A 25,847-nucleotide genomic window follows, 5' to 3' on the forward strand; every position below is an offset into this window, starting at 1 on the left:
TGGTTGCCCACGGCTGTGGGAATGGAGCGAGCGGCTGCGTGGGTCTTTGTAGCTGGCTGAGGCCAAACCAAGGCACTATGGCAAAAGCTTCTCTGAAGGTTTTTGCCTTAGTAGTGCCTGGATTTTAATGGCTGTTATCCATGGTTCATCACCCTGTCCCACTTATGTTATCTTGTGCGTCTAGTCTGTGCTGCTCTTCCCCCTAGGCATTTTCCATACTGTTATCATTGGAGTTACTAGCCCCAAACTGCAAATAGCCTTTGATAATTTTCATAGCCTTAAGGAGGGAGATGTTATTTATTCTATTACTTGTGGTGCTTTAATGGCCTTCTGAGTTGAGGGCAGACATCCAGATGCCAGGTATCCAGTCCTTTGTAATCAAACATACTTGGTGAAATTGGTGGGAACTTGAATATAGTCCACAAAAATAAACTAGAATGAATATGCTCCTAGGTAGTTTCCTGAATGGTTACACTGTTAAAGAAAACTACTTAACTGTGTTTTTCCTTGTCATTGCTGTCTGTTTCTCTCCTGGTCAGATAGTGAGGGACTGGATATTCACTTTCTTCATTCCTCTCTCTTTTTCTGTCTGTTGCCTGTCATAGTTTTGAAAAACAAACAAACAACTCTCTTTAAAAATAGACATCACATCTAACTGACTTCAGCTGTTCAGCATTTCAAGTTGACTGTAATTTTGGAAAACTGTAAAGGTTTTTCTTACATCACTTCTCAGGTAAAATACTTCTCGGTGAAGAGGAAGGTTTGGAGGATGATCCTGAAACCCGATCAGATGTGAGCGCTGCATCGTTTGCAGGTAGCTGGCTTTCCCTTTAGCAGTGCAGTCAACCTGTGTTGCTGTACTTTACAAATCCATTCTTTTATTGCTCTATGTAAAATATGAAAATGGTATGGTGGCTAGGAGGTGGATGGGTACTCAGACACGCTAACAAAACCGAAACCATAAATACTCTTGGGAATAAAACTTACCTAATGAAGTTGACTGCATTTGTTTTTTAATGGATACGCTCTCATATTGAGCTACTGGCGTAGTTGGAATGGCATCTTACAGATGCTTATTTCCCACCTGTAGTTTAAATGCTTAGTGATACACTTTCCTTAACCTAGTTTAATAGGTGGCTTAGTATGTGGTGTCCATATCAAGAGTGAAAGACAAGTTTAAACACTTGATTGACTCATAAATGTCTGTTTTGCAGCTTCTATGAAGGGTGAGATAACCAGCGAACTAGCTTCTTCATCAGGTGTATCAACGGCTGGGTCAGTAGGGAGTTCAGCTGCTGATTCTACTGGACATGATATCATTACTGAGCAGCCACGTTCTCAGCATACGTTGCAGTCAGACTCTGTAGACCTGACAAGCTGTGATTTGACAAGTACAGCTACTGAGGGGGAAGAAGATGATGTGCTTAGTCGAAGCTCCAGCCAGATCAGCGCGGTCCAGTCAGATCCCACTATGGACTTGAATGATGGTACACAGGCTTCCTCACCAATTAGTGATAGCTCGCAGACTACTACAGAAGGTCCAGACTCTGCTGTGACCCCTTCGGACAGTTCTGAAATTGTAAGTGTGCAACGGGCAGAGGGGGGATCCCCTTCTACTGAGGGGCCCGACATATCTCAGAGCTCTTCCATGGAGGGCCCAGACTTGGATTCGTCTACTTACTCCTCTTCTACTTTTCAGTCCTCAGCTAGTAACAATGGAAAGGTCAGCAGCTCACACCTCTATTGGAGAGCTTGACCTCCTTTTAACACTTTCACTTCAGTAGCAATTAAAAACAACAAAGCTGTAATCAGTGTGTTCACTGGGTGGGTCATATGAAGGCATTAACAGATGGTCACTCACTGGAAGAATGTCAATATCAAAGGCTTGACTTAAATATATCTTCTTAATAGCATATCCTTCATTTTGTATAGGTATTTTAATTGTTTTGATGCCGGAGGGCTAATGGAAGTGTTAAAGGGTGAACAGTCTATTTGGAATGATAGAAGAATACTTTTGAAACCTAATGCTTCATATTGTTTTCTGCCTGTGCTTTTTCACTTGGCAGCACAACTCCTTTTTTTTTTTTCTTTTTCTTTCCATCTTAACGATTTGTCCTATACTGGGCAAATATTGCATGATTTACTAATGTAGCAGTTGCATATCTAACAAACACCTGAAATGTGCATACAATATAGCTATTAAGACATTTGGCTCTCCTAGGCAAGTGTATTGTAAGGTAATAAAACCAGCAAAAATATAATTACTGGGAGCAAGAGCAGAAAATGCAAAAAGGAGAAAACTTAGAATTTCTTAAGTTCTTTTTTCAAACATTACCAAACTTTTGACTTATGTCTGCTGATAGTAACTTTGGAAGAGTAGTCGTCTCTTACCACTACAAAAAAAAGTTAAATTTATGATTATGGTAAGCAAATACTCCTGCAAATGTGAGGATTCAAAAACCAAAGGAGTGATGATAATTGTCTCTGAATTAAATGTAGGCTGTGCAGAGCCCAAAGTGAGCAGGCATTTGACAAGTTGTGTGTATTTACAAGATGCATTTGTTGTAAATTCTTGTCAGACTGTTGCATATGTATGTTTGCATACTGTTAACAAGCAGTAATTACAAGTTAATTTTTTTTTTTTTTTTCCGAAGTGAAAGTGGGTTGTTCCACTTACTTACACACAGGCTTTTTAATTAAAAATTTCCAGGTAATTATAAAATCAGGGAGTAACTGAAGAAGTGTCTTTTGTCTTCTGAGAAACTTACAAGGGAATGTGTTTAGAATGAAGGAATTAAAACATGTTCTATCTTATTTGTCCTACACAGTGTGTTCTCAGTTTGACTTTTCGTATCCAGAGCAAGTGAGTTTATGGGAGAGTTTGACAGGAAGGGACAAGTTCAGTTAGTGACAGTAAAGGTGTTGGTTGTGATTTGTAACTGCTGAGATAGAGGGACAGTGGTGCTTGGAATAAGTGAGCAAGTAGAGCTGCAGGGGAGGCAGTGCAGCAAGCGTTTGACTTTCTTACTGTTAATGTCCAAGTTCATGGCTCAGGTGGGAGACTGTCAGATGTAACTATGGCCTCTAATAAACCAGATGCTGGAGCAAGAGGGGAACTGCTTTAGGGCCTGCACGCAACTGTAAACTAATATTTATCAGACTCATTTTTGCTTTTAAAGTATTTCTAGATTACTAACACTGCATGTTTGAGACCTAGTACTGTATGTTAAGCTAAGTTATTTTAAGTCCTGTCTTTGCACTGTGTAGGTTTTGGAGGGTGCCGAAGGACAGTATTCTGGAATGCAAATTGGGCAGCTGCAGGATGAGGAAGATGAGGCTGCAAATATTCTCCAAGATGATTCATCAGAGTCTTTCAGAAATTCTTCTATTGGTATGTTGATAAATGGGGTGGGGGAAACAGAACTGGTGGCACCTTTAAGGCAGGTGTTACAGGTGCATCTGCTAACTTCAAGGGACTGAAGACTTGCATAACAGATATGAGAACCAACTAGATTGAAATGTAAGATAAGGAATATATTTCAACGCTTCTAATGAATCACTTGTTTTTATCACTGCTAATTTGTTTTTCATGTTTGTATAATTAAGTTCAATTAAAGTGCTTTTAATTTGCATCTGAAATGTTATTTCATGAATTGCCTTTTTCTAAAGCTCTTCAACAACCTCACCTGTTGAAAACTGTGAGCCATAGTAGGCAACCTTCTGATAGCAGCGTAGATAGATTTCCATCAAAAGAAGATGCAGCAGATCCTGGTGATCATGAAAATAAGGTGAGAATTAGTCGCAGTGGCCTGGTTTAAAGTTTAAAACAACTACATTTAAAAAAAACCAAACCCATAAATTACAGTTCTGATCATGTAAATTAGTGATAAATGTGTGTAGCCTGTATATGTGGTGTACTTCATTATAGATCAAAATAACTAAGGTTGAACAGTAAATCTGAGTTATAGCCTGACTTTCATTTAACATAAGGTGAATATGCAAGTGTTTATCTTGAATGCAATCACCCGCAAAACCATAATAGAACATAAACTGCTTAGAACACATCCCTTTTGTCTGTATATTAGTTGGGTACACTGATACTTTATACTGAAATACCTTTGTGCTGGTTGCTAGCTCTGTAGGTAACTTTATGATCTCAAAAGTTATGTCTTACTCTTTAATCCTCTCTTTCTGTAGTGAGGCTCATGCCGTTCTACCCACAGGTTACCGATTTCCTCTTACTGTTTTCTGACTTTAGCTTTGGGCCTTGTTCTGAGCTGGGGCAAAAGGGAGTTTGGTTTGTGGCAGGCAGATCAGCTTGGGCTACTGGGGAATTCTAAATGTGAAACTGCAGAAGGTTGTCAACCTTCCTTCTAAAGAACTTAGGAATTAATTGCTTCTCCTACAAAGTTTCCAAAGATCATTGCTTGGTGACAAAAAGTGGTTTATTCAGACTCTTTCAGATGCAAACAACAAGTCTGGGTAATTCAGAAAATCTGCAGAATGATTGTTGCTTCTCTGATAAAATTAAACCAATTCTCTTACTGGATACAAACTTCCTGAAAGAATTAAATTTTAAAGCCTTTTTTTTGGAATATGTATTAAACATCTTGTATTACAACCTTTATACTTTTGGGGGTGTGCAGTATTTCTAAATCTTATTGTGCTTAATATTTTAAGTTGAAGATTAATTTTTATGTATATAAAAATTGTGTTTTGCCTTCAATAGCCCTCCAGGGTAAAGGGAGACATAGGTCACTATACCGATGGAAATTCTGCTCCTTTAGTGCACTGTGTTAGACTTCTGTCAGCCTCTTTTCTACTTACTGGGGAGAAAGGAGGTAAGCTTCTATTCAAGACTCACTGGTTCATTGTGTCTCTCAATGTACAATGGGATCAGTTTACTTTGGGTTTTAATCTCACTTTATTGGAGATTTTGGGGGTGAGGGTTTTTTTTGACATTCCCGATTTAAATGATCACATCAGAGTATAGAAAAACCTAAAAATACTTAAAAATTTATGCCCTTTTAAAATTAATCCCATTTTGAGCCATTTGGCATCTAAAGAAGTGTTATGGTAACAAAACCCTTTAGTCAAATACTTAATTACTTTTACAATTTGTAAATTCTTTTGAGAAAACCTGTGGGGCCATGACGGTTTTATGGATTGTACGAAGCTGTGAAGAGAATCTAATATCAGTACTTTTTATCAGTGTTGGGTGCCCAGTTTGTCCGCTATAAAAGTATCAATACCTTAGTAAAAGCTAAGGAAACAGTTTTCTCAGTTGCAGTCCATTCTGTGGAAACTCCTAAAAATAAGTTCAGAAGAATATAGTTCTTTCAGCTTTATATTTTTACAATTGATTTTGTTTACAAAGTCTTAATTTGTTTTAAGTAAAACAAGATTAAAAATATCTTTTTTTACTTTTATCACTTGTCTTTGAATACTGTGTTAATTTTTTTGAATGTACTTCAGGTAGAGGAAGTGCTCTTGTACATATTTTTGTTTGGGAACTGTAGTTTCAGATTTTAGATGATTCAGCTGTAGTAAAGCAGAGAATTGACCTAAGGTTTTCAAAGACCTAGCTGAAATCTCAAGTTGAACTTTTCTCCACTTTTAGCATCTTACAGCATTTGCATAAGTTAGTGTGGCCATTTTTTGTGGTTGCTTTTTTTTCTTTTTTCCACACGTGATGGTCAAAGAGAAACTTTTTGACAGTAAGTAATTGTTAGAGGAGGCTGTTGGGGCTCAAAAGAGGAGTTATTTACCTTTTCAGCATAGTGATAAAATTACAGTAGGGATTTTCCAGAAAGCCTTTATGGCATACACTGCTGCTTCTATTTTTTTCACTGGGAAGTCCATGTCACAGACATGTATGTATGTGTCATTATATATGACTGACGTGAGCATTTAAAATGTTTGTTCTTTTTCCTTTTTCTAAGCTGTTATTTGTTCACGTGCTCTTCTAGTGTATTGTTCTTGGAAAGACAGTGTAGTAGCTGTATTCTCAGCAATGAAGGAAGTGAATTGGAAGTCTGTGGGGTTATTTATTTTTCGCCTTTTTTTTTTTTAAAGCCATATAACTGCTGCCTCTGATAAACTGGAACTACTTGCTCTGCCTTCATATTTTTTGTCCAGGCTAAGCTATCTATATCATACAGAGATATTAATTAACTTAACAATTTAGGAAGCTTTTGAATACACCCCCCCTTCTTTTTTTTTCTTCTTCCCAGCTTTAGTTCCTGATAGAGATGTGAGAGTGAGTGTAAAAGCGCTGGCAGTAAGTTGTGTTGGAGCAGCTGTTGCGCTTCACCCTGAGGCTTTCTTCAGCAAACTGTACAAAACACCCCTTGAAGCAATGGGAGAAGAGTATGGTATGTTGCAGTTCGCATATTCCATCTTAGTTGTGTCTTTGGGCTTTCAAATAATGAGGCATCATCTATACTGAAAATTCTAAACCCAGTTTAGTATTTGTAAACCGGTATTGCACCAATTGGAATGAAAGTGCTGTCTACACTAGTAGCGCGTATGGTGAGATGTTTTTTTTTTTTTTTTAAAAAAGTTAAGTTTCAGTGGATGAGCTTGTACAGCTTCTAAACCAGCTTCAACTTGTCAGTACCACTGCTATATAAAGTGGTTTATCTTATAAATGGTTTCTTTTAATTTATTTCACGCCATCTTATATATGGTTTCTTAGCCATTAGGTTCATTTTTATGAATGCTACAATTTGATCAGCAGAGACATAGTGTATTCAACTGGTTTGATACTGATAGGGGCAAAGGTGGAGTGTTGAACAAAACTCTTCCTAGAATTTCACAGAGAATTTTGTGTACCATTGAAATAAATCAGTAGTGGTTTTATGTGATCATTGCTGTGGATAGTGTGAATGATCTGTAGATTACATACAAGGGTTCCCTGAAAGGTAGAACGAAGGCGGGTGTATTGTGAATATGCTGACATTGATTGTACAATAATCAGTACCTCCACTAAAACATTTTTAGGGATCAGTTAAGTCTAAGACTAGTATTTTTAAAATAAAGTAGTTGTAACTTATTTTCTTAGAGGAGCAGTATGTGTCAGATATTCTGAACTACATTGACCATGGAGATCCCCAGATTAGAGGAGCTACTGCCATTCTGTGTGGAACAATTGTCAACTCCATTCTAATTAAATCACGCTTTGATGTGGAAAAATGGCTAATAAATGTCAGAAGCTCAACAGGTAACAACTTGTTTTAAGGGTGTCTTTTTTTTTTTTCTTTAATATAACCAAAATCTTCTTTTGCTTCATTGCTTTATATTCTTCTTTTGTTAGGAAATCACTTTTCCTTGGTAGACTGCATACCTCTGCTACAGAAAACGCTGAAAGACGAGTCCTCTGTTACATGCAAACTGGCTTGTACAGCTGTGAGGGTAAGCAGAAGTACTAATTTATTTGCACCACCACAGAGCACAGGGGCATTATTCATTGACTGGGATGCTGCTTTGCTCAGGTTTAGAGACATGGAGCAAAACTTCTTCCCCAAGAATTTTGTTGTAGAAAACATGGATTCAGGCCCAGAAATGGAGGAAGAAAGAGTTGGAAAAGAATTATCTTGGTTAGATTGTGTAGCAGTATAATCTAATCATGATATTTCCAGTCGCAAATGTACTGGTATGAGCTGTAATGTTACATGATCCAACAATAGGATGAGTGCATTAGATAGAAAGGATATCTAGCCTAAACAGGGAAGTGTGAACATGTGACACCTGGCTGTAGCCTGTAGGTGAAGAGCAAAAATTAAATGTGAGAAATGACAAGTAAAATGGTGAGTATTTTCTGAAATAATAATTTTTAAAAGTTGGGAAAGTCTCAGTAAAGTGTGTAGAAAGTGAAATTGGGTAGAAGATCTGACAATTGTTAAAATAAAGACGATAGCTGAATTTGTGAATGGAACTTAAAGCGTGTGAATTTTTATTTCTTTAATAAAATCTATGGAAGGTGTTCTGTGAAAAAGCAGGGGGGTGAAGGAGTGAGCTTTTCTTAGAGGAATTTTAAAAAAAGTAGAACAGGGACGAATTGGAGACAAAGGGAAATTAATTCATTGGTATGGATCAGTGAGGCAAAGCATATCTTTCAGTAAGATGCAGATAGTTAATGTATGGAAAGTATGATTTCATATGCTAAGAGGAAGTGTCTGTGATGCAGCTGAGGGAAGGAAATCCCATTAGTTAAATGATGCTATCTTTTTAATCTTCTGTTCCATGATCTTATTGTCTGTATATAGTGGTTTCATGTACGATTCATGTACGATTATGGCTTTTTAGAAGGGTTCACTAGAATTGTTCAGTTCAGGCAACTTACACTAGTCAGTTTTGACTCTTTCTTTCTCTCCATATATAATGTAGCTTGAATTGATACCTTTCAGCAGAAATGTTCAAAAGCATTTTGGGTTGTTAATCCGTGAACAAGAAAGTACATTTTCATGTAGTTAAATAAGACATAGAAATGTAGAGTTCTATAACTTTTTCCAAACCCCACACGTTCTGCATATAGTTGAACAGTCATTAAAATGAGGAGGTATGACTTTTTCAAAAACTTCTGGAAATCAGACCCAGGTGTCTGAAAATATGCTGTGGAAATTACGAGAGACTGCTTTTGAACAGGTAAGAATATAGTGCTTGTGGTGTTTAAGCCCTGCAAGTTTTAGACCTTAATCTTTGGAGTATTGTCTTCTGATCTTTGAGGCTTGTCTTCCTTTCCAGAGTTTAAATTCAGCAGCAGGTTTTAGCCGTTGACATGGAGCTAACGCCTTCCAAAATATCCAGCTCTGGTATTTTCTTCTAGCTCTTAAGCAATAACTTTTTTTACGTATTCTAAATAAAACAGATTTTTATGATCACTTAGATACTTAGATTCAGAGAACCTCTTCTGTAATATAACTGAAAGTTGTTTTGTGGTTTTTTTCTTCTCAGCATTGCATCATGAGCTTATGTAGTAGCAGTTACAGTGAACTAGGTTTACAATTAATTGTTGACCTCCTTACACTGAAGAATAGCTCATATTGGCTAGTAAGGACGGAACTTCTGGAAACACTTGCAGAGGTAGATTTTCGGTAAGTGTTTATATTTTTGTACGGCTGTTGTAGCTGCAGTGCGAAGATGCTGCGTATAGGAAACTGGAACCAAAATGGAGTAGTTTCTTCTGAAACATTGAGTTTCATAAAACTAATTCAGACCAATCAATCATTCATTCACATAAGGAATGTATGAATTCCTTTGTCAAGTTACAATTGACTTCACTACCAAGCCCAATTCTAGTAACGCTGTATATGATTTTCTAGTTCAGTGGTCTGTTTTATCAAGTCTTCTGTAAATCTGTAATCAGAAAGAGACCATAAAATCTGGAAACTAACTTGGATTTCATATCTAGTTGTGTGTGTTTTTTAAAGAAAAAAGTCCCTGACTTGTTCTCCATTATTGTCAGCTCCCTTCTGTTGCTTAATTTCTGTTACACTGAAATGAATGGCTTGACTTCGTCTTCTTGCATTCCCTCATTCTCTACAGGTTCTTCCCATTTGAAAGAGAGAAGATGTTAATATGAAAATTCTTCAAATTATCCTTAGTCCTACAAAATTGGACTCTTTCTGAATATTGATGTTTAGAATGTGTAACCATCTTTTCAAAACAGTCTGATTTCCACATGCATGGGAAAAAGCCTAACATTACAATCGCAATGTGTAAATAATGTTTTTTAACTAAAGAAAAGTAATTCTTCTGCTACGCTAGCCAGATAGGAGTAAGCAAATAGCTTACCACTTCTAAAGGTAGCCAAAAGCATGTTTACTTACATTTTCCCTGCAGTGGTGTTTTTAAAATATAAACAAACAAAAAGAACCCTCAGAGCACTGAAGGGAGAAGCAACCTTTAATAACTAAAGTAACTAATGTACTCTAAATTCTATTTTGCTGTAGGCTAGTGAGCTTCTTGGAAGGAAAAACTGATAGCTTGCACAGAGGTGTTCATCATTATACTGGTGTAAGTAAATTACTCAATCAGTATATTGTGTTTCTGGATCAAGGTACCACTGCAATTTCAGAAGGTCATGTTTAAATTCTATCAACACTGATAACTGTTCTAAGTATGTTTCCTATGAGTAGACTCATGTTCTGAGACTTGATACAATTGGAAAGATACTTTACTACTGAGATACAAATATCTTAGTGTTCCCTGGGGTGTGAGTGTGTTTTTTGTTGTGGGGTTGGGTTTTTTTGAGCTTTAAAAAAATGTTGGCATTCATGTATTTAAATAGTGTATTTGGCAATGTTAAGGTAAAGATTGTCTTACAGACTAGTATGACAGATGAAATCTCAATTGTTAACTATCTTTTAACAGTCTGGTCAAATGATGAAAATGTTCAACAAAATTTTACTGTGCTAACTTACTTTGTAGCTACTAAAACTTCAGGAGAGAGTGCTTAATAATGTTGTAATATGCCTGCTTGGAGATGAAGATCCAAGAGTGAGACATGTAGCTGCGGCTTCATTAGTGAGGTATATGTGTTTGTTTTGTTTTCTAAAAAAGAAAAGGAGTTTAGAAAGATAGACATATTAATGTGTACCTGTAATTAAAATAATCCCATAGTGTTTTTTTTATATTTTTTGTTTAAATGAGGGATGGGAGACAAATGCAGCTTTGTGGTACCTGGAGCATGCATCATTCTTAATCATCAGGCAATTGTGTTTTGTGTTTTATTAACATTTACGTTTTACTGTATTATATTCTGAGGGTCACTTTCAGTTTCAATGTTTTCAAGTTAATTTTCTGCATGCTGAAGCGATTTGTTCAGTATCCTGACAGTATTTGATGGACTTAAAATGTTGCAGTTCTACCAAGTTGTCCTAACTCCCAAACATTGTAGTTTCCACATGGTTATAAGTAGTGTATCTTAAAACTTTCATGCTCACTGATTATAGTAAAATAGCTAATCTTGTTCAAGAAGCAGCTGTTTGCTGTAACCTACTACAGTTACAATTGCTGTCCAAGTAAAAGCACCAAACAGTAAGGATTAGTTGGTAGTTTATTTATTAGAATTCAAAGACTTAGGTTTTACATTTAAAGAAGTTGGGAGTATCTAATACTGAATTTCTAGAATATATTACTGTCAGAGAGGTCTCTTTCTGAGTTTTTCAGACTATTAATTGCTGTCCATTCCTAATAACTAATAACAGACAATGAAACTTCAAAAATTCTGCCCTTTAAAAGCATTTGTATTGCAGAAACAGCTCAGCGGAGAAATAGTTAACTGTTGCATCACAGTTAATATTTGTTGCTTTAATTTAGGGACTTGATTTTGAAATGGAGTTGTTTTGTTGACTGAGGGGTAACAAGTTGGAGTTTTTCCCCTATCTTCATGTTGATTTAGTGACAGCACATGTGTTACGGTTGGAAAAGGCTTAACTGCCCAAGAAATCTGCTACAATCTTGCACAAGCCCCTTAAACATCCATGGGCATTCATTTGAAGTTCTGTCAGTGAACTTATAAAACGTGTACTGCAGTTTTTCACTGTTGAAAATGTTGTTGGTCAAGAAGACTGGATCTTATTGTACATTTAAATTTTGCTGCATAAAAATCAGATAGTGAAAAATTGTCCTTTTCAGGTAGAAATTAGTTTTCAGTTGACACAGATATCCATGGGGAAGATATCTCGGGGGGAGATTGGGGAACACTGAGAGGGAAATACTCTCTAGCGAAATGGTCATTGTAGTGTGTATAGGTAGGTATCTCTATAAAGATAACTTTTTTTAACTACCATGTATCTAGAGCAATACCTTTGTCCTGATTTGAGCTCCTTGATTGTAGTGAAGAGCAGTTGTATAAAGATAATTCAGCTGAACAATATGAGTTTTAATAACAGTTTTTATTTACAATTGGATATGTCTAATAAGTGTACATAGCTTTCTGAATTGTTTATTGAATGTATTTTAAATGTACTTTAAATTGTGTATTAAATAATTTCTGAATAATACTTCCCCTTTTTGATGATTATCATTAAGGCTTGTTCCAAAGCTATTTTATAACTGTGATCAAGGACAGTCTGATCCAGTTGTGGCAGTAGCAAGAGACCAAAGCAGTGTCTACCTGAAACTACTAATGCATGAAACGCAGCCTCCATCCCACTTTGCAGTGAGCACTATCACCAGGTATGTTATGTGACTTGTCTTTCTTTAAAAGGAACATGGGACCAAATTTCAATTCATAATGCCCAGAGTCATTTAAATCCTGTAAATCCATGTGCATATGAATTCTTTTTCCAATCTGTAGGAGCATCTGTAGTAGTTTTAGGCTCCACAGAAACAGACTCATGTTTAAAGGACTGACTGGTGTGTGAATTACTAGTGATGTACTCACACGTTGATTGTCAGGAGTCATTGTTCTGTGATAAACTTTATCTTCATCATGAGGTCACCCTATTTGTCCATTAAATTGCACAAGCGCGTGGAGCTTTGTGGGCTAATCATATGTATACATTATTGTTTTTCAGGTATATTGATCAGGATTTGTAAGTCTTCACATCCTGTTTAATGATGGTGGCTGCAGAAGCCTGTGCTACCTTCTGATTTTAATAGCATGATCTTGTTGCTGTATTTTTGCTGCCAACTATAACTTTCTAAACTCTTCTGTTTTGTTTTGTCTTATAGACAGTATGAGTTGTATATATATTTGTGGGGGCTCTTTGCTTCTGTCAATTTGTCATACAAGTTTTTAATTATGTACCTCTTCCATACATGATCTTGATCATGTCACTCAAGGTTATATACTGTAGTATGGAAACAATAGAACTTTGTGGACACCGTGTTATTTCAAATACAAACCAGTTATTTTTCTACAGTAATGATCCAAAGCTTGTGAACATGCAAAAATGGATTTGAGAAAAAGCAAAGACTAAATTGGTGGTGATTTCTAGAGCACCTAGTTAGGTACTGACTTGATCTACTGCTTCTGTTTGCTAACAAAGAAATTTGATTTATAAACTAAATTGCTGTTGCTAGTACAGAAACAAAAATATTAAAATATAATAAGGTGGTATTCAGTGTTCTCTGATTTTGTATTTTATAAGCAGCCTATAAAATATGTAATAGTAATTTAAGCCATAATTTTTTAAAGTGTTTCTTTTTTTAAGTACATGTTTTAGTGGTATAAATATTTTTATTTCAGAACATACAGAGGTTACAATATGCTGCAGAGTCCAACAGATGTCACTATGGAAAACAATCTCTCAAGGGTTATTGCAGCAATTTCCTATGCATTGACAATATCCACTACAAGAGCACTTACGGTGAGTTTTCTTAGCTATTATATTGGCTGACTCTTTCTTTTCCTTTTTTTGCTTGCTTTTTTAAAATTTTTAATTATTTCCTGGCTATATTGTTATCTGCAGCTTTGGTACTGTGGTAATGGCAATAATAATATATTTAATTCTGACTCTTAAGATAGTTTGTTGTTGTTGTTGCTAACTCTTCCAATGATGAAACTGATTCAATTCTTGGTGGTAACTTTTTCAGTTTGGCTGCTGTGAAGCTTTATGTCTTCTCTCTACAACATTTCCAGTCTGCACCTGGACTGTGGGATGGCACTGTGGGTATGTTCCCTCATCTGTTCCTCAAGCTTCCGAAAGTCATGTTTGTGAAACAGGAGTGTGCTTATTTAGGTATCAGAAGTCCTGGTTTAGGTATATCTTAGCAGTTATTTAAGAACTTTATACAGAAGAGTGTAACATCAGGTTGTCATGATATTAAGTGTCAGTACTTTGCTGTCTCTGGAACGACAGCGCATATCACAGGGATTGGCTGCAATTGCTGTAATAGGAAGATACATATGGTCAGCATCTATCAAAATAAGTAATAAGAGAAAATTATCCATGGGTTTGAAAGAATGTTTATCTTCAGGATTTTGTGTCTTGTAGTACTCTTTAAAATCAGAACATCATCTTTTTCACCTTGATCTCATGGTTATGTTGAAAAACAGTGGGTAAAGGAAGCTGCTGCATAATTGCTTTTATAACTACAAAAAGCATGCGGTGCATTTAAATTGTTCTCATTTGGCACGCTGAATGGGAATAGCAAATGAGATATCTGTAATACTTAAGTGTTTTGTAGGTAGTATATGATAATCCCAAAGTACTAGTTGGCAACTCTAAAGCTTTGACCTTGCCTCTGGCTTATCAATGTGCTGTGCCATGTGAGCTGTAAAACTGGCTACTGAAGATGTGCAGATGTAGAGCTGTTTGTTTTTTAAATAGATGCAACATCATTTGTGTTGATTGTCTTCATTGCTGTCATTGTGTCTCTATTCTTATTTTACTCTTCCGGTATCTGAAACTCTATTGCAAAAATTTATCGTGTTTTAAAAACAAAAGAAAACCCAACAACAACAAAAAAAACCAACAACCTTCCCCCAGCTGCTGTTCTTGTCGGTGTGCCCTCTCTTCCCTTGTCAGCCATAAGTGTGGCGTGCTCTGCATAAGCACTCTAAAAGCTGCCTTTAGAGCTATAGGTCCAGTTTTAACAAATGGAGTAGGTTAGGATGTGTGCAATACTTAGCTGGAAAGTAAAATCAATACAGAATTGCAACAATGTGTCTTCTGCTCTACGCATCTTTAAAAATGGTAGTTTTAAGATGCATCTAATGTTCAGTGATGCAATGATATAGCCTTTGACCTTTCCTCTGCTTCCTTCTTTACAAATTTTTAGGCCTATGTTCATACTAATTTGGATTGTCATTTTATTTTTGTGGGATGATACAAACATTTATCATTCTGGGTAAAAAGAATATAATAACATGGAAAATAACATGAGAATTTTGCCAAAATTCTTTTTTGTCTTAAGTATTTTTGGTCTTATGAGCAAAAAGCAATTGGAATTGCTGCATTACAACTCTGTACAATTCAACATGCATTAATTCATATGTTTGTAACTATGTAAAGTAAACAGGACTTGCATATGAAAATACTTTTTAAAAAAAAAAAAAGGCACTGTAACTGCCTCTGTAGCTTTGTCAAAATAATAGCTATACTTAGTGTAAATTTTATTTTCTGAAATTTCTCTAGTTGTATTAGACCCGAGTGACTTAGTTTGTTAAAAAATATCCTGAAGGAATCCCTTTATTTAGAGGTTGCATAAAGTCTTTTCCTGAAAGAAAGCTAGTAGTATTGTGCAAGTCTTACAGCTTTGAAATGATGTGTGTAATTCGCATGTATTCTGACAAACATCTTTCGTTAATCTCTGCCTGCTCATTTTGAAACTTGAGTTGTGTGGGAAAATCTGATTTTAAAATTGTTGTGAAGAAAAATATGGAATGCAGCAGCAAACTGCAAGCTTGGATAGAGTCCACTCATAAATCTAGATGATTTGATGGATTACAATTGTTTAGTTAAATTCTTGTAACTTTAAAACAGTATCTTGTTACATTGCAATACTACAGCTTATGTCTCCCATCTCTACCTTGCATATATGTGCAAGACTTTTAATTGAACATAGTTCAGGACTGTACTTGTTATCAATTAAATACAGAATTCTTCAGTTTATCAGTAGATGTCACTAGCAACTTTGATATTTGCTGTTTAAAAAAAAAAAAGTAGCAGCTCTTCAAGAATACAAAGTATTGTAAAGTCTCTGCTACAAATGTTTAAAGTCCTACTTGAGCATTAAATATGTATTTCTGGAGTACTGATTTTTTTTTTTTTTTTAAGATTAGCAGTCTACTTAACTGTTAGATTTATTAAGACTTTAAACTTACCAAAAGGGGGGGAAAAAATGTCATGACATTCTAAAATTAAACTTCCAGTGTTTCCCAGCAAAGTCCTTCAGATGAAGCTCAGAAGGGCTGCACCATTGGAATGGCTGGCATGGTCCTGTCTCTCCTTTCATCAGCATGGTTCCCACTGGACCTCTCTGCACATCAGGATGCTTTGATTTTGACTGGAAACTTGCTTGCAGGTAGGGCAGAGCAAGAAAAATAGGATTGTCCTGTTATTTTCACCATTGGCATCAGAAGGCTTGTATCTCACCCTATTCTGATTGCATGCAACAAAATACTTGCGAGATTGAGCAGAAGAAATAAAGGAGGAATTTCTTGTACCCAGGAGGTTTGAAAAGATACTGGTTCCAAGTTGCAAATTTCTTCTAGTTGCCAAAAGGAATGTGCAGTATGCTTAGTACAGGCTGGGTACAAAGAATTAACATTAACACTGTTTTTGAAAAAATAGGCTCACTTTTCCCTATTTGAATTTCTGTTCATATAGAGATGATATGCTTCTAAAATTTTCTGATACTTAATTCCAAGTTTTTATCTTCTTTTTCTTTAAATAATGTGACTCCTGTTGCAGCAAGTGCTCCCAAGTGCTTAAAGAGTCCCTGGAGTGCTGAAGAAGATTCAAACCAAGGTGCTGCAAAGCAGGAGGAACCCTGGCCAGCTCTGGCAGATCGAACTCTTGTTACTTTAGTAGAACAGCTCTTTTCTCATCTGCTGAAGGTCATTAATATTTGCGCACATGTAATGGATGATGTTGCTCCTGGCCCAGCAGTAAAGGTATGTCTTAAAAATAAAAAAAATTGTGTGATTAAATACTGTTGTGATACAGACCTCTTCAAGGCTCCACGTTTTAGACTTGATACAGGTAACTATCTAATACCTTGATGATATGACTCCACTATGTGTAAGAGTGCAAGTAACATGAAAAGAACATGCATATTATTCTTCCATGTAACAAGTTCTTTAGTTCTGCAGTGTTTATAATAGTACCCTAAACTTCGAACCTTTTGTTCCTGGTGACTTCACTTGAAACATGAATTCATTGAGGAGTGAATATAGTAAATAGAGTATTGGATTGCATACTCTGGCAAACATCTGTTGACTTGTGGGTTGGTTAGCTGGCTGTAATGCACTGAGCTCCTTTTGGGTCTTAAAATAACTCTTCTATGTTTTGAATGTCCTGCAAAATATTTTGACTTCTGAAACAGCTCATATTAGGTACTCTTGGGTTTGGGTTATTGTTTTGAGGCAACTACATTTTGAGACTGATTTAGTGAATGTAAGGCTTTACATTAAGAATTATTAGGATTAGTGATTTCCTCATATTTTAAAATTGTGAAAATGTTTTTTTGACACACCTTTGTCTGGAATCAAAAGCAATTGTAGTTATTGAGCTCTAATTCCATCTCACTGGCTTATGCTGAAGTTGAGAAGGAAAGTGGGGAATATATTAAGCTTTTTCCTTTTCACTCAGGAAATTCATGTCCTGAACCTGAGAGCTGAGACATCTTAATTTAACTGTCAGTCAAATAAAGGCGAGTTTAAACAAAAGAGGAATATGCTTGTATTTGTGTAGAAGAAGAAAAGCTACTTGTGCATGCAAATTAATAAAGCTTCTTTTAATTCCAGGCAGCATTACCTTCTCTCACAAACCCACCTTCTCTTAGTCCAATTCGGAGGAAGGGGAAAGAGAGGGAGTCTGTTGAACAGGCATCTGTGCCAATGAGCCCTAAAAAGGGTGGTGAAACGAGTCCAGGTAAACACACTCCTATTAAACCTCCCACTTACCATCCCCTCCTAAGAATGGTTACGGCATAGAGAGAAGAAATAAAACTGAGTAACTTGTTTTCTGAAGTTTTAGTTCAAACAGCTGGCAGACCTACTGTCAGAAGTTCTTTTCAGTACTGCATTGCAGGAAAGGCAGCTGTGGGTGGGAGCTGCTTTACTGTTTTGATTTTTATGAAAATTAACCATACTTTTCAGAAGCAAAGTGTTTGTGAATCCTTTTCCTCACTGTGTGTCTGTATCTACTCAGCTATTGGCTAAGATTAAGAAGTAATTTTTGCATGTATTTTACTTAAAAGATGTTTGAAAGTTGCTTTGCAACTTTTGGCAGGGGTAGCTTACATTGCTCTTTGAAACAAGATTCTGAATCTTGAAAACGTTGTTCTTTTTTTTTTTTTCTTAGTAATGAATGAAGGAAATGGGCGTTAATTCTGTTTTGTAAATTACACTCACACTTCAATAATAAGCCCTCTGCATTGATTTCTGTTATCTTAGAGGACTAGTTCATTTGGTATGCTAGTTCATTTTCTGGGCGTACAGCATGTGTTTTTTGCGGTTTAAAAAATATGCATGCGGATCAAAAAATTCATGCTGTCTAATAATTCAGATATGGTAAATTATGTTGAGTATACATATCATGAGCACCTTAGAAAAAGTACGTTGTTCTAATCTGTTATGTATTTTTAAGCTACTAGGCAAACTGATGCTACTGGGCCTGTTCCAACAAGTAAATCGTCTTCAGTAGGAAGCTTTTATCATCTTCCATCATATCTGAAATTGTACGATGTCTTGAAAGCAACCCATGCTAATTATAAGGTACTGCATGATATTGTTTGGTTGAATTAGAATGGGGTTGGGTAACCACTTTGTGTTTCTTTTAAACATGGCTCTGCTTGTATCTATCACTTGTTTGGCTGTGTAAACAGTTTATTCATCAAAAAAAAAAAAGCACTACCGCCACCAATAAAACCAAAAAAGAACCAAACAAAAAGCCCTGATAGGCATTGTCACCCTACTGCTTGTTTCTCTGCTGTCACCAGTGCTGGTCTCAAACAACCTTCGCTGGCTTGGCAATGCCGAATGGATCCCAGTGTCTGTTTTCTCCATAGTTTATTCCAGAGTGGGTAAGCTTTTTCCACATTAGTTTAGATAACAGAAGATGCATTCTCTAGGGGCTTGGTGGTCTGATTTGTACACTTCAGTGGGTATGTTCTTATTACACCTACTGTGTTTCTGAGAAATACATTATCCATTCTGCATTATTTGTGAACTTTTTAGGCCTTCCTGGATGCTGTAACTTCATCAAGCTGGAAGATCCCTTTCTTATTGTTAGTCAAAATGAAGTCCTACCTTTCCAGCAATTCATAAGGGAGTCTAAGCTGTCAGTAGTGCTGATTGAACTGTGCTGAAATTTTAGGCAAAAGATCATTTTGTGTCAGTACCCACTTCTTTCTATAATTTTTATCTCCTTGTCAAGTAATTATTAAGAAAAAGTGTGGTTTTACTTTTTGGGGCCAGGTTACTTTGGATCTCCAGAACAGTAATGAAAAGTTTGGATGTTTCTTACGGTCTGCCTTAGATGTTCTGTCTCAAATCTTGGAACTTGCTACTCTTCAAGACATTGGAAAGGTATAAGATCTGTGTGTTTTTTCTTTTGTAGTAAAGTTTTCTAGTATCTGTGGTCCTTACTGAGAAAAAGCACATATCATTGGTTTTAAAGTTGGTACTGTTGAGAGACAGTACTCCTAGAAGTGGTGTGCTGCCACAATGTTGGGTACAGTGCCAAAGCAGATTTTCCGGGTTAAATTGCTGCTGTTGAAAACTGGAGTACTTTTTTTGGTGTTTAAATTTCATGGGGTGTTTTTTCTTGCTAGCAAAATGGTTTGCCTTCAGTCATTCTTACTATACTAATAAGTTTAAATATACTCATGTTAAACATAAGAAATGTCAGAAGGCATGCTGCTCTCCTTCCTTCCCTCTGTCTTGATATTTTTTTTCTCCTGAACTATGGTGTTAGGCATTGTGTTATTTTAAGACTAGGAGGCATTTTTATTTCTTTACATATTTCCATGAGTTCCCTTAAATTAGTGTAGTTTTACTTGTTAAAATAAACCCGTGTGCTATTGTCCAGTTGTCATAGTAATGCTTTATATAATGAAGATAAATGCAATTAGGTGAACTTGTTTTTCTGCTTTTCTAGTGTGTAGAAGAAATTTTGGGATACCTAAAATCATGTTTCAACAGAGAACCAACAATGGCAACAGTTTGTGTACAGCAGGTAGGGAGGTAATTTTTTGTGTGTTACAGGAGGGTTATCAATTGGATACTAAGACTGGCCATTCTTTTAAGGGAAGCAGTGTGAGGAAACAGTAGCCCAGGTGGAGCAAACACAGCATGTTTTCTTTAATTTTCAGGACTTGTTCTGAAACTTGATACCATCTGAGTAATAGTTTATTCTTGAACTGCTTCCAGTTCAAAGAACTATTTTAGCTAATGCTCAGAAAACAAGTTCATTTCCTGCCTTCCCAAGTGTGTTGTGTAGCCAGTTAACGATGTCAAAAACCTGGAAAGCAAAGAACTACCTTACTGATGGATTTCTTGCAGGCTTCCAGTTAAATGTTTGGGTTCAAGTCATCAAAGTTTAATTTTGGTGGGAGGTGAGCTTTAGTGTAGACTATTTTGAGTTATCGCATGGAAATAGCTTTGGTTGCAGAAACAACCATATGTTTTTTGGGTAATGTGTGGATTGTTTCTTTTTTCCAGCTTTTTTTTGTTTTCTTGTGTTTGACTATATGATTCACGATTTGCACTGACCTTTCCTCTTAAGTCCTTTGGGAAGATGGGGAGTCAAATTTCTTTTCCTGGAATGTTAACTTTTTTTCCTTCCAACTTTCTTTTCTAGTTATTGAAAACATTGTTTGGGACAAATCTGGCTTCTCAGTACGACGGATTGTCTTCAAACCCCAACAAAGCCCAAGGCAAAGCTCAACGCTTAGGTTCTTCCAATTTGAGACCTGGTCTCTATCATTATTGCTTCATGGCACCGTACACACATTTTACACAGGCCCTTGCTGATGCTAGTCTAAGGAACATGGTCCAGGCTGAGCAGGAACACGATGCTTCAGGGTAACTTTCTTCCCTTTTGATATAATTTTAGCTTGAATTGGAATCTTTTTATTGTTTTTCATAAATGCAAGTATCATAGGGGAGCTAAGTAACTTGAAATTACAGTATTGTGTGTTATTTGTTTCTTGTAGGCTTAAGCAGAGTAATTTGTCTTGGTAGTGAGATCCTGAATGCAACACTGTATTAATTATCACTCCTGTGTTTTCCAAACCAAAGCTAAATCATTAAAATGGATATCACTTATTTTTTTAAAAGCATAATAGTTTTAAATGCTTGTATTCAAAACTATTTCATTAGTTTGCTAATTATAGCAAATAGTCAATAGTCTTAAAGGAAAGACAGAAGTGTGACTGAGCAAAGACCAGAAATTCTTTCTCTACTAGATGTTTGTTGTCCAAAAATTTGTGTGAAATGATCAAAATGTACTGTAGGTTGTCTCTGTTGCTCTTTTGTTATACTAAGATTCTTGAAGCGGTCAAATAGATAAAGAAAAGTTGGCATTGGTAAAACAATGTGCATCTAAGGAGAGTGTTTGTCCCTTCTTTTTTTTAATATATATGGGGGGTTTTGTTTGGTTTTTTTATGACAGATGGTTTGATGTGCTGCAAAAAGTTTCTACACAGCTGAAAACTAGCATTGCCAGTGCAGCAAAACATCGTGCTGATAAGGTACTTGTATCTATGTACTCCTGAAAGAACTGTACCTTAGATCTAAAACTTTTTTCCCTCCTTTTAAAACGTAATTTGGTTTTGAATCAGACCTGTTCAGATATTAGATTACTTTGAAATCTCTCTGTTACAGAATGCTATTCACAGTCACATTCGTTTATTTGAACCCCTTGTCATAAAAGCATTGAAACAATATACTACAACAACATCGGTACAGCTGCAGAGACAAGTTCTAGACTTGCTTGCTCAACTGGTTCAGCTACGAGTTAACTACTGTCTTCTGGATTCAGATCAGGTTGGTACTTCACCATTTTTGCAAATTCCTAATACAGGGATCTCACTAGCAAGCTTAATATTTACAGCAAAAATACTTGCAACAATCCATTCATTGTACTATAGGTGAAAACAAAGACTTAAAGGAAGCAGAGACTCAATTCCATCCCAACCACAAAGAGCTTCAAATTTCTGTTTTTCTATTGCATATAAATTACTTTCTAGGCTCTGCAACAACTGTTTAAGAACTGTTCATCACATTGACTTTAGGAATAAGATGATGTGGACAATACAATCAGCGTTATTAAGTAAAACTTCATTTATAAATAGAAATACCTTCTTTCTATATTGAGAGTGTGGACTTCCAGATGACTAATAGTGAGCATCAGGGTTGACAACCATTATTTGATTTTAATGGCAGGGGGAAACTAGTGGCAAATACAGTAATCTGTGTCATTGTCCATATAAGCAGTAAATTTATAACATAAAATTTAAGTGTTCTATTTACTATGCTACTTTGGGGTTTATAAACTAGTATGAGTTGCCATATGTAACTTTCCTGTAAGTTCATGCACAGACAAAGCTTTTCAATGCATGTATACTTTGGATTTTATATTGGTTTAGAGCTAGATTTTTGGTGGATTCTTAACTTCTTGACTGTAATGCCTCAAATATTGTGTGTTACATGAGTGAGAAAGTTATACTTAAAAATATAGAGACTAGGTAAAATGTGGCATAAGTTCATGCAAATTGTAATAAGCTCTAACATCAACAAGATTCTCAAGATCTGTAACTGTAGAGGGAACACCTCATAACATGTTAGAATGAATTACAAGTAAAAATTATTTTCAATGTCTGTCTTTCCTTTCTCTCCTTCCAAAACATGCTCTTTTATAACTCTGTCAAAATGATTTCAAATGGGAATTAATGTCTCCGTATCTGTTGTACACTTTATTCCCTCTTTAGGTGTTTATCGGATTTGTGCTAAAGCAGTTTGAATACATTGAAGTAGGACAGTTCAGGTATGAGATTAGCAAAGATCCTTTAAACAATGCGGGTTTACAATTGTCTTATTCTGAAGCATGTACTAATTAATTTTGCTGGTTATTTCTGGCATATGAGAAAGGGAGAGTTTCCTTCTGGGCAGTGTGCTTATTTGTTCTCTGGCTCCAGTGGCAGCCCTTTCAGATGATTTAGATTCAGATGATTTAGATGTGGCTGAAGAAGTTGGGATGTAGCATGGAAAATAAAATAATCTTAAGCTGTGTTGTGCTGTTTCACCGTTTGGTATTGTAAAACTGTTCCTGTAGGACATGCCACCACCCCTGCAACTGTGCTTTCAGGAATCAGCATTTCATTGCTGGGATTCAGCTGCTGAAGTGAAAGCTGCTACTTACTATTGTGGATTCAGTGTGAATCCATTTGTATTCTGATCACTTAGTACATTTTGTATAGTACCTAATAGATCATAAGCAATGCAGTGAAATTTTTGTTGTCAGCTTTTTCTTCTTTTTCTCACACTTGAGTTTGTATGAAGACATAAGTGGGGTTTTTTGCTCTGTGGGTCTCCTGCAGAAATACTCCAATGAGTGTCTTATGCATTAGTTAGCATGTTATAATACTAGTAACTCTGTAGTGGTCAAAGCTTGAAAGAAATCCCTTGGGGAAAAAAACCCATAGTAAAGAACAGGGCACAAAGATTATAGAGATACTATATGAAAGCAGAACAACACGTTCTTAAAAAAAATCTTACTGTAAGAAGATTCACTTTTACTGAACAGACTTGTGCAATTCAAACTTGACACTTTTGTTTTTTTGTTTTCAGGGAGTCTGAAGCAATTATTCCTAACATCTTTTTTTTCCTGGTGTTGCTGTCTTATGAGCGGTATCATTCCAAACAAATAATTGGAATTCCTAAGATCATTCAGCTATGTGATGGTATCATGGCCAGTGGGAGGAAAGCTGTTACACATGGTAATTAAAAAAAAAAAAAAAGGCACCAACACTAATATTAATAATAGTTCAGCAATAAAAATTGTATTGAATACTCAGCTATAGAAAACTGTAATCATACTGATTGTTCCAGAAGACACAAGCTTTTAAATTTTTAGTACATTAAATAAGTCTCACTTAATTCCTTCAGGAAGCTTATTGTACCCTACTAACACTGCTACCCCATATTTTGCACTGCACATAATAGCAACAAAGCTTTTATTTGAAATGTTATTAGGTAGTAAGTTCACAACATAGAAGTACTTTAAAGGCTTTGATTTTAATTCTTAGTCCCCTTACCTTTCTCTCCACTTTCAGCCTTTAAGTAGAAGCATGTCTCTCGTATTTTCCAGTGATTCTGCTGAAAAATACTTTATAAAAATATCTATTTTAGCTCTATGAGAATGGACAAATGTGTCCATAATATAAATTTTCTACTAGAAGTAAAAAGACAGACATCATTATGCATGACAAGTTTGGCGTTTTTGGGGGTTTTTTTGAGGTTTTCTTTTTAGGGATGGATAAAACCTTTATTAAACTAAAGCATAGTTTACTTTCAGTAGCTGAACCCTTAGAACAAGAAAACACTGCTCAAGAGTGACTTGTCTCACGCTAAAACAAACACATCTCATTTCAGCAATACCAGCTCTGCAACCTATCGTTCATGATCTCTTTGTGTTAAGAGGAACAAATAAAGCTGATGCTGGAAAAGAGTTGGAAACACAAAAGGAGGTGGTAGTGTCAATGCTGCTGAGACTTATTCAGTACCATCAGGTAAGAGAGGACGACAAAGTGTTCCTGTTTATGGTGTATAAAAGGGTAACATTGCTTTGACTGCTAAAAATGCTTCAGGCAGCATTAATGATTTTCCATACAAAACTTGAATAGCTGGACTCTGTGTGTGATCTATCTTCATAGAGACAGTTATTTTTGGGGGTAGGGGAAAGCTGCTGCAATACAAATCAGTATTTCAAGTCAAATAACATGTCTGTGGGATTTTATAGTCAAGCTTAGGTAACAAAATGCTGAAAACCTGCAGTTAAGATCACAATCTTGGTTGTGTTGCAGATTGAGTGAACAGAAGGTTAGTAGAGACTTGTAATAAATTGTGATTCGAGAAACTTAAAAGAATGGGGGTAAAAGTGGAAGAGAGGATGGGGTTAAAACTAGGAAATGTGCTGCATAGAGATGATTTTGCTATTGCTGTACAATAGCAGTATCTTCAATAACATTTTAAAATATGAATTATTTGAATAAGTTAATTAAACTGGTAGTTAAGACAGTTGTTAGCACTTACTACTTTGCCCCAGACCTCATGGGTCTGGAACACATTTTTCTGTCTTGTAGTAGTAGAATAACTTTCTTCAATACACTTTGTTTAAAAGAAAAACATAAAAGTAATTTTGAGAGAAGTGACATAATTTACATGGGATCTTATTGCTTATTCAGGTGCTTAACAAACTTAATGTGCTTTTACTTTCATCATGTGAAAATACAATTCTAGTGTATGCTAATGTAAGCAGTGTATTTTCTGAGAATAGTTGGAAGAAAAGGCAGTACATCTTGTCAAAATAATTTCCTAGAACTGCATGTTCAGATTGGGGTAATTTTGTGTATCCACATTTTCTTTTGAATTTGTAGTTTTATAATCATAAAATGACTAATATAACTATATGAAATGACACTCTGTAGACACATGATGTGAAATAGTGAATAACTTTGTGTTATATAAAGTACTGCAATTGCTAGCATATCCCCTTCTGACACACTTAACCTATTAAAGACCACCCATGCACTGCTCTTCCCACACCATCCCATTTGTAGTTCTTATTATGTCTTCTTCTGCTGGTGCAGTACGTATAAACTAACCCCTGGACAGGTCTGTTGTTCCCTGGCTGTGGCTGGGATGTTCTGCAGTGGTGTCCCTGTAACTTGAGAGGCTCCAAGAGCTGCAAATTTAAGTTTTTTCTGTTACAACTTTAGCTACTATCCATGGAGCTTCAGAGTTCAAGTCGCTCAGCCCAGAATTGCTCCCATCTCCTCTCTCATGAGAAAGCTTTTTGGGAAGAAAGTCATCTGGTCATCTTTCTCTTCCTTTTTTTTTTTTTTTTTAAATTAGTTGCTTTTCTGAATCTGAGTTACGTGAATTCCTTTTACAAGTTCTCCATCTAACTAGTTTTCTGAACTGTATTCTTTTGTCCTTCTTCCCT

At 36.0% G+C, this 25,847-nt stretch overlaps 1 protein-coding gene across 1 annotated transcript in view; it reads left to right on the forward strand.

Annotated features, from left to right (window-relative positions):
• The window catches only part of HTT (huntingtin), a 79,863-nt gene that overhangs the window by 20,498 nt on the left and 33,518 nt on the right, over positions 1–25,847 (forward strand). The window contains exons 13-38 of the mRNA XM_009890544.1: positions 734–814; positions 1,215–1,579; positions 3,268–3,391; positions 3,670–3,788; positions 4,730–4,841; positions 6,234–6,374; positions 7,064–7,222; positions 7,316–7,413; positions 8,956–9,095; positions 9,954–10,017; positions 10,432–10,532; positions 12,037–12,183; positions 13,199–13,319; positions 13,546–13,622; positions 15,827–15,978; positions 16,368–16,570; positions 17,423–17,549; positions 18,267–18,394; positions 19,097–19,207; positions 19,779–19,856; positions 20,481–20,704; positions 21,294–21,372; positions 21,506–21,667; positions 22,612–22,667; positions 23,471–23,619; positions 24,275–24,411. Of these exons, the coding sequence (XP_009888846.1) occupies positions 734–814; positions 1,215–1,579; positions 3,268–3,391; positions 3,670–3,788; positions 4,730–4,841; positions 6,234–6,374; positions 7,064–7,222; positions 7,316–7,413; positions 8,956–9,095; positions 9,954–10,017; positions 10,432–10,532; positions 12,037–12,183; positions 13,199–13,319; positions 13,546–13,622; positions 15,827–15,978; positions 16,368–16,570; positions 17,423–17,549; positions 18,267–18,394; positions 19,097–19,207; positions 19,779–19,856; positions 20,481–20,704; positions 21,294–21,372; positions 21,506–21,667; positions 22,612–22,667; positions 23,471–23,619; positions 24,275–24,411 (3,455 nt within the window). The remainder of the gene's footprint in view (positions 1–733; positions 815–1,214; positions 1,580–3,267; positions 3,392–3,669; positions 3,789–4,729; positions 4,842–6,233; positions 6,375–7,063; positions 7,223–7,315; positions 7,414–8,955; positions 9,096–9,953; positions 10,018–10,431; positions 10,533–12,036; positions 12,184–13,198; positions 13,320–13,545; positions 13,623–15,826; positions 15,979–16,367; positions 16,571–17,422; positions 17,550–18,266; positions 18,395–19,096; positions 19,208–19,778; positions 19,857–20,480; positions 20,705–21,293; positions 21,373–21,505; positions 21,668–22,611; positions 22,668–23,470; positions 23,620–24,274; positions 24,412–25,847) is intronic.

This window comes from Charadrius vociferus, unplaced genomic scaffold, assembly GCF_000708025.1.
Source record: "Charadrius vociferus isolate BGI_N301 unplaced genomic scaffold, ASM70802v2 scaffold88, whole genome shotgun sequence".
Classification (NCBI taxonomy): domain Eukaryota; kingdom Metazoa; phylum Chordata; class Aves; order Charadriiformes; family Charadriidae; genus Charadrius; species Charadrius vociferus.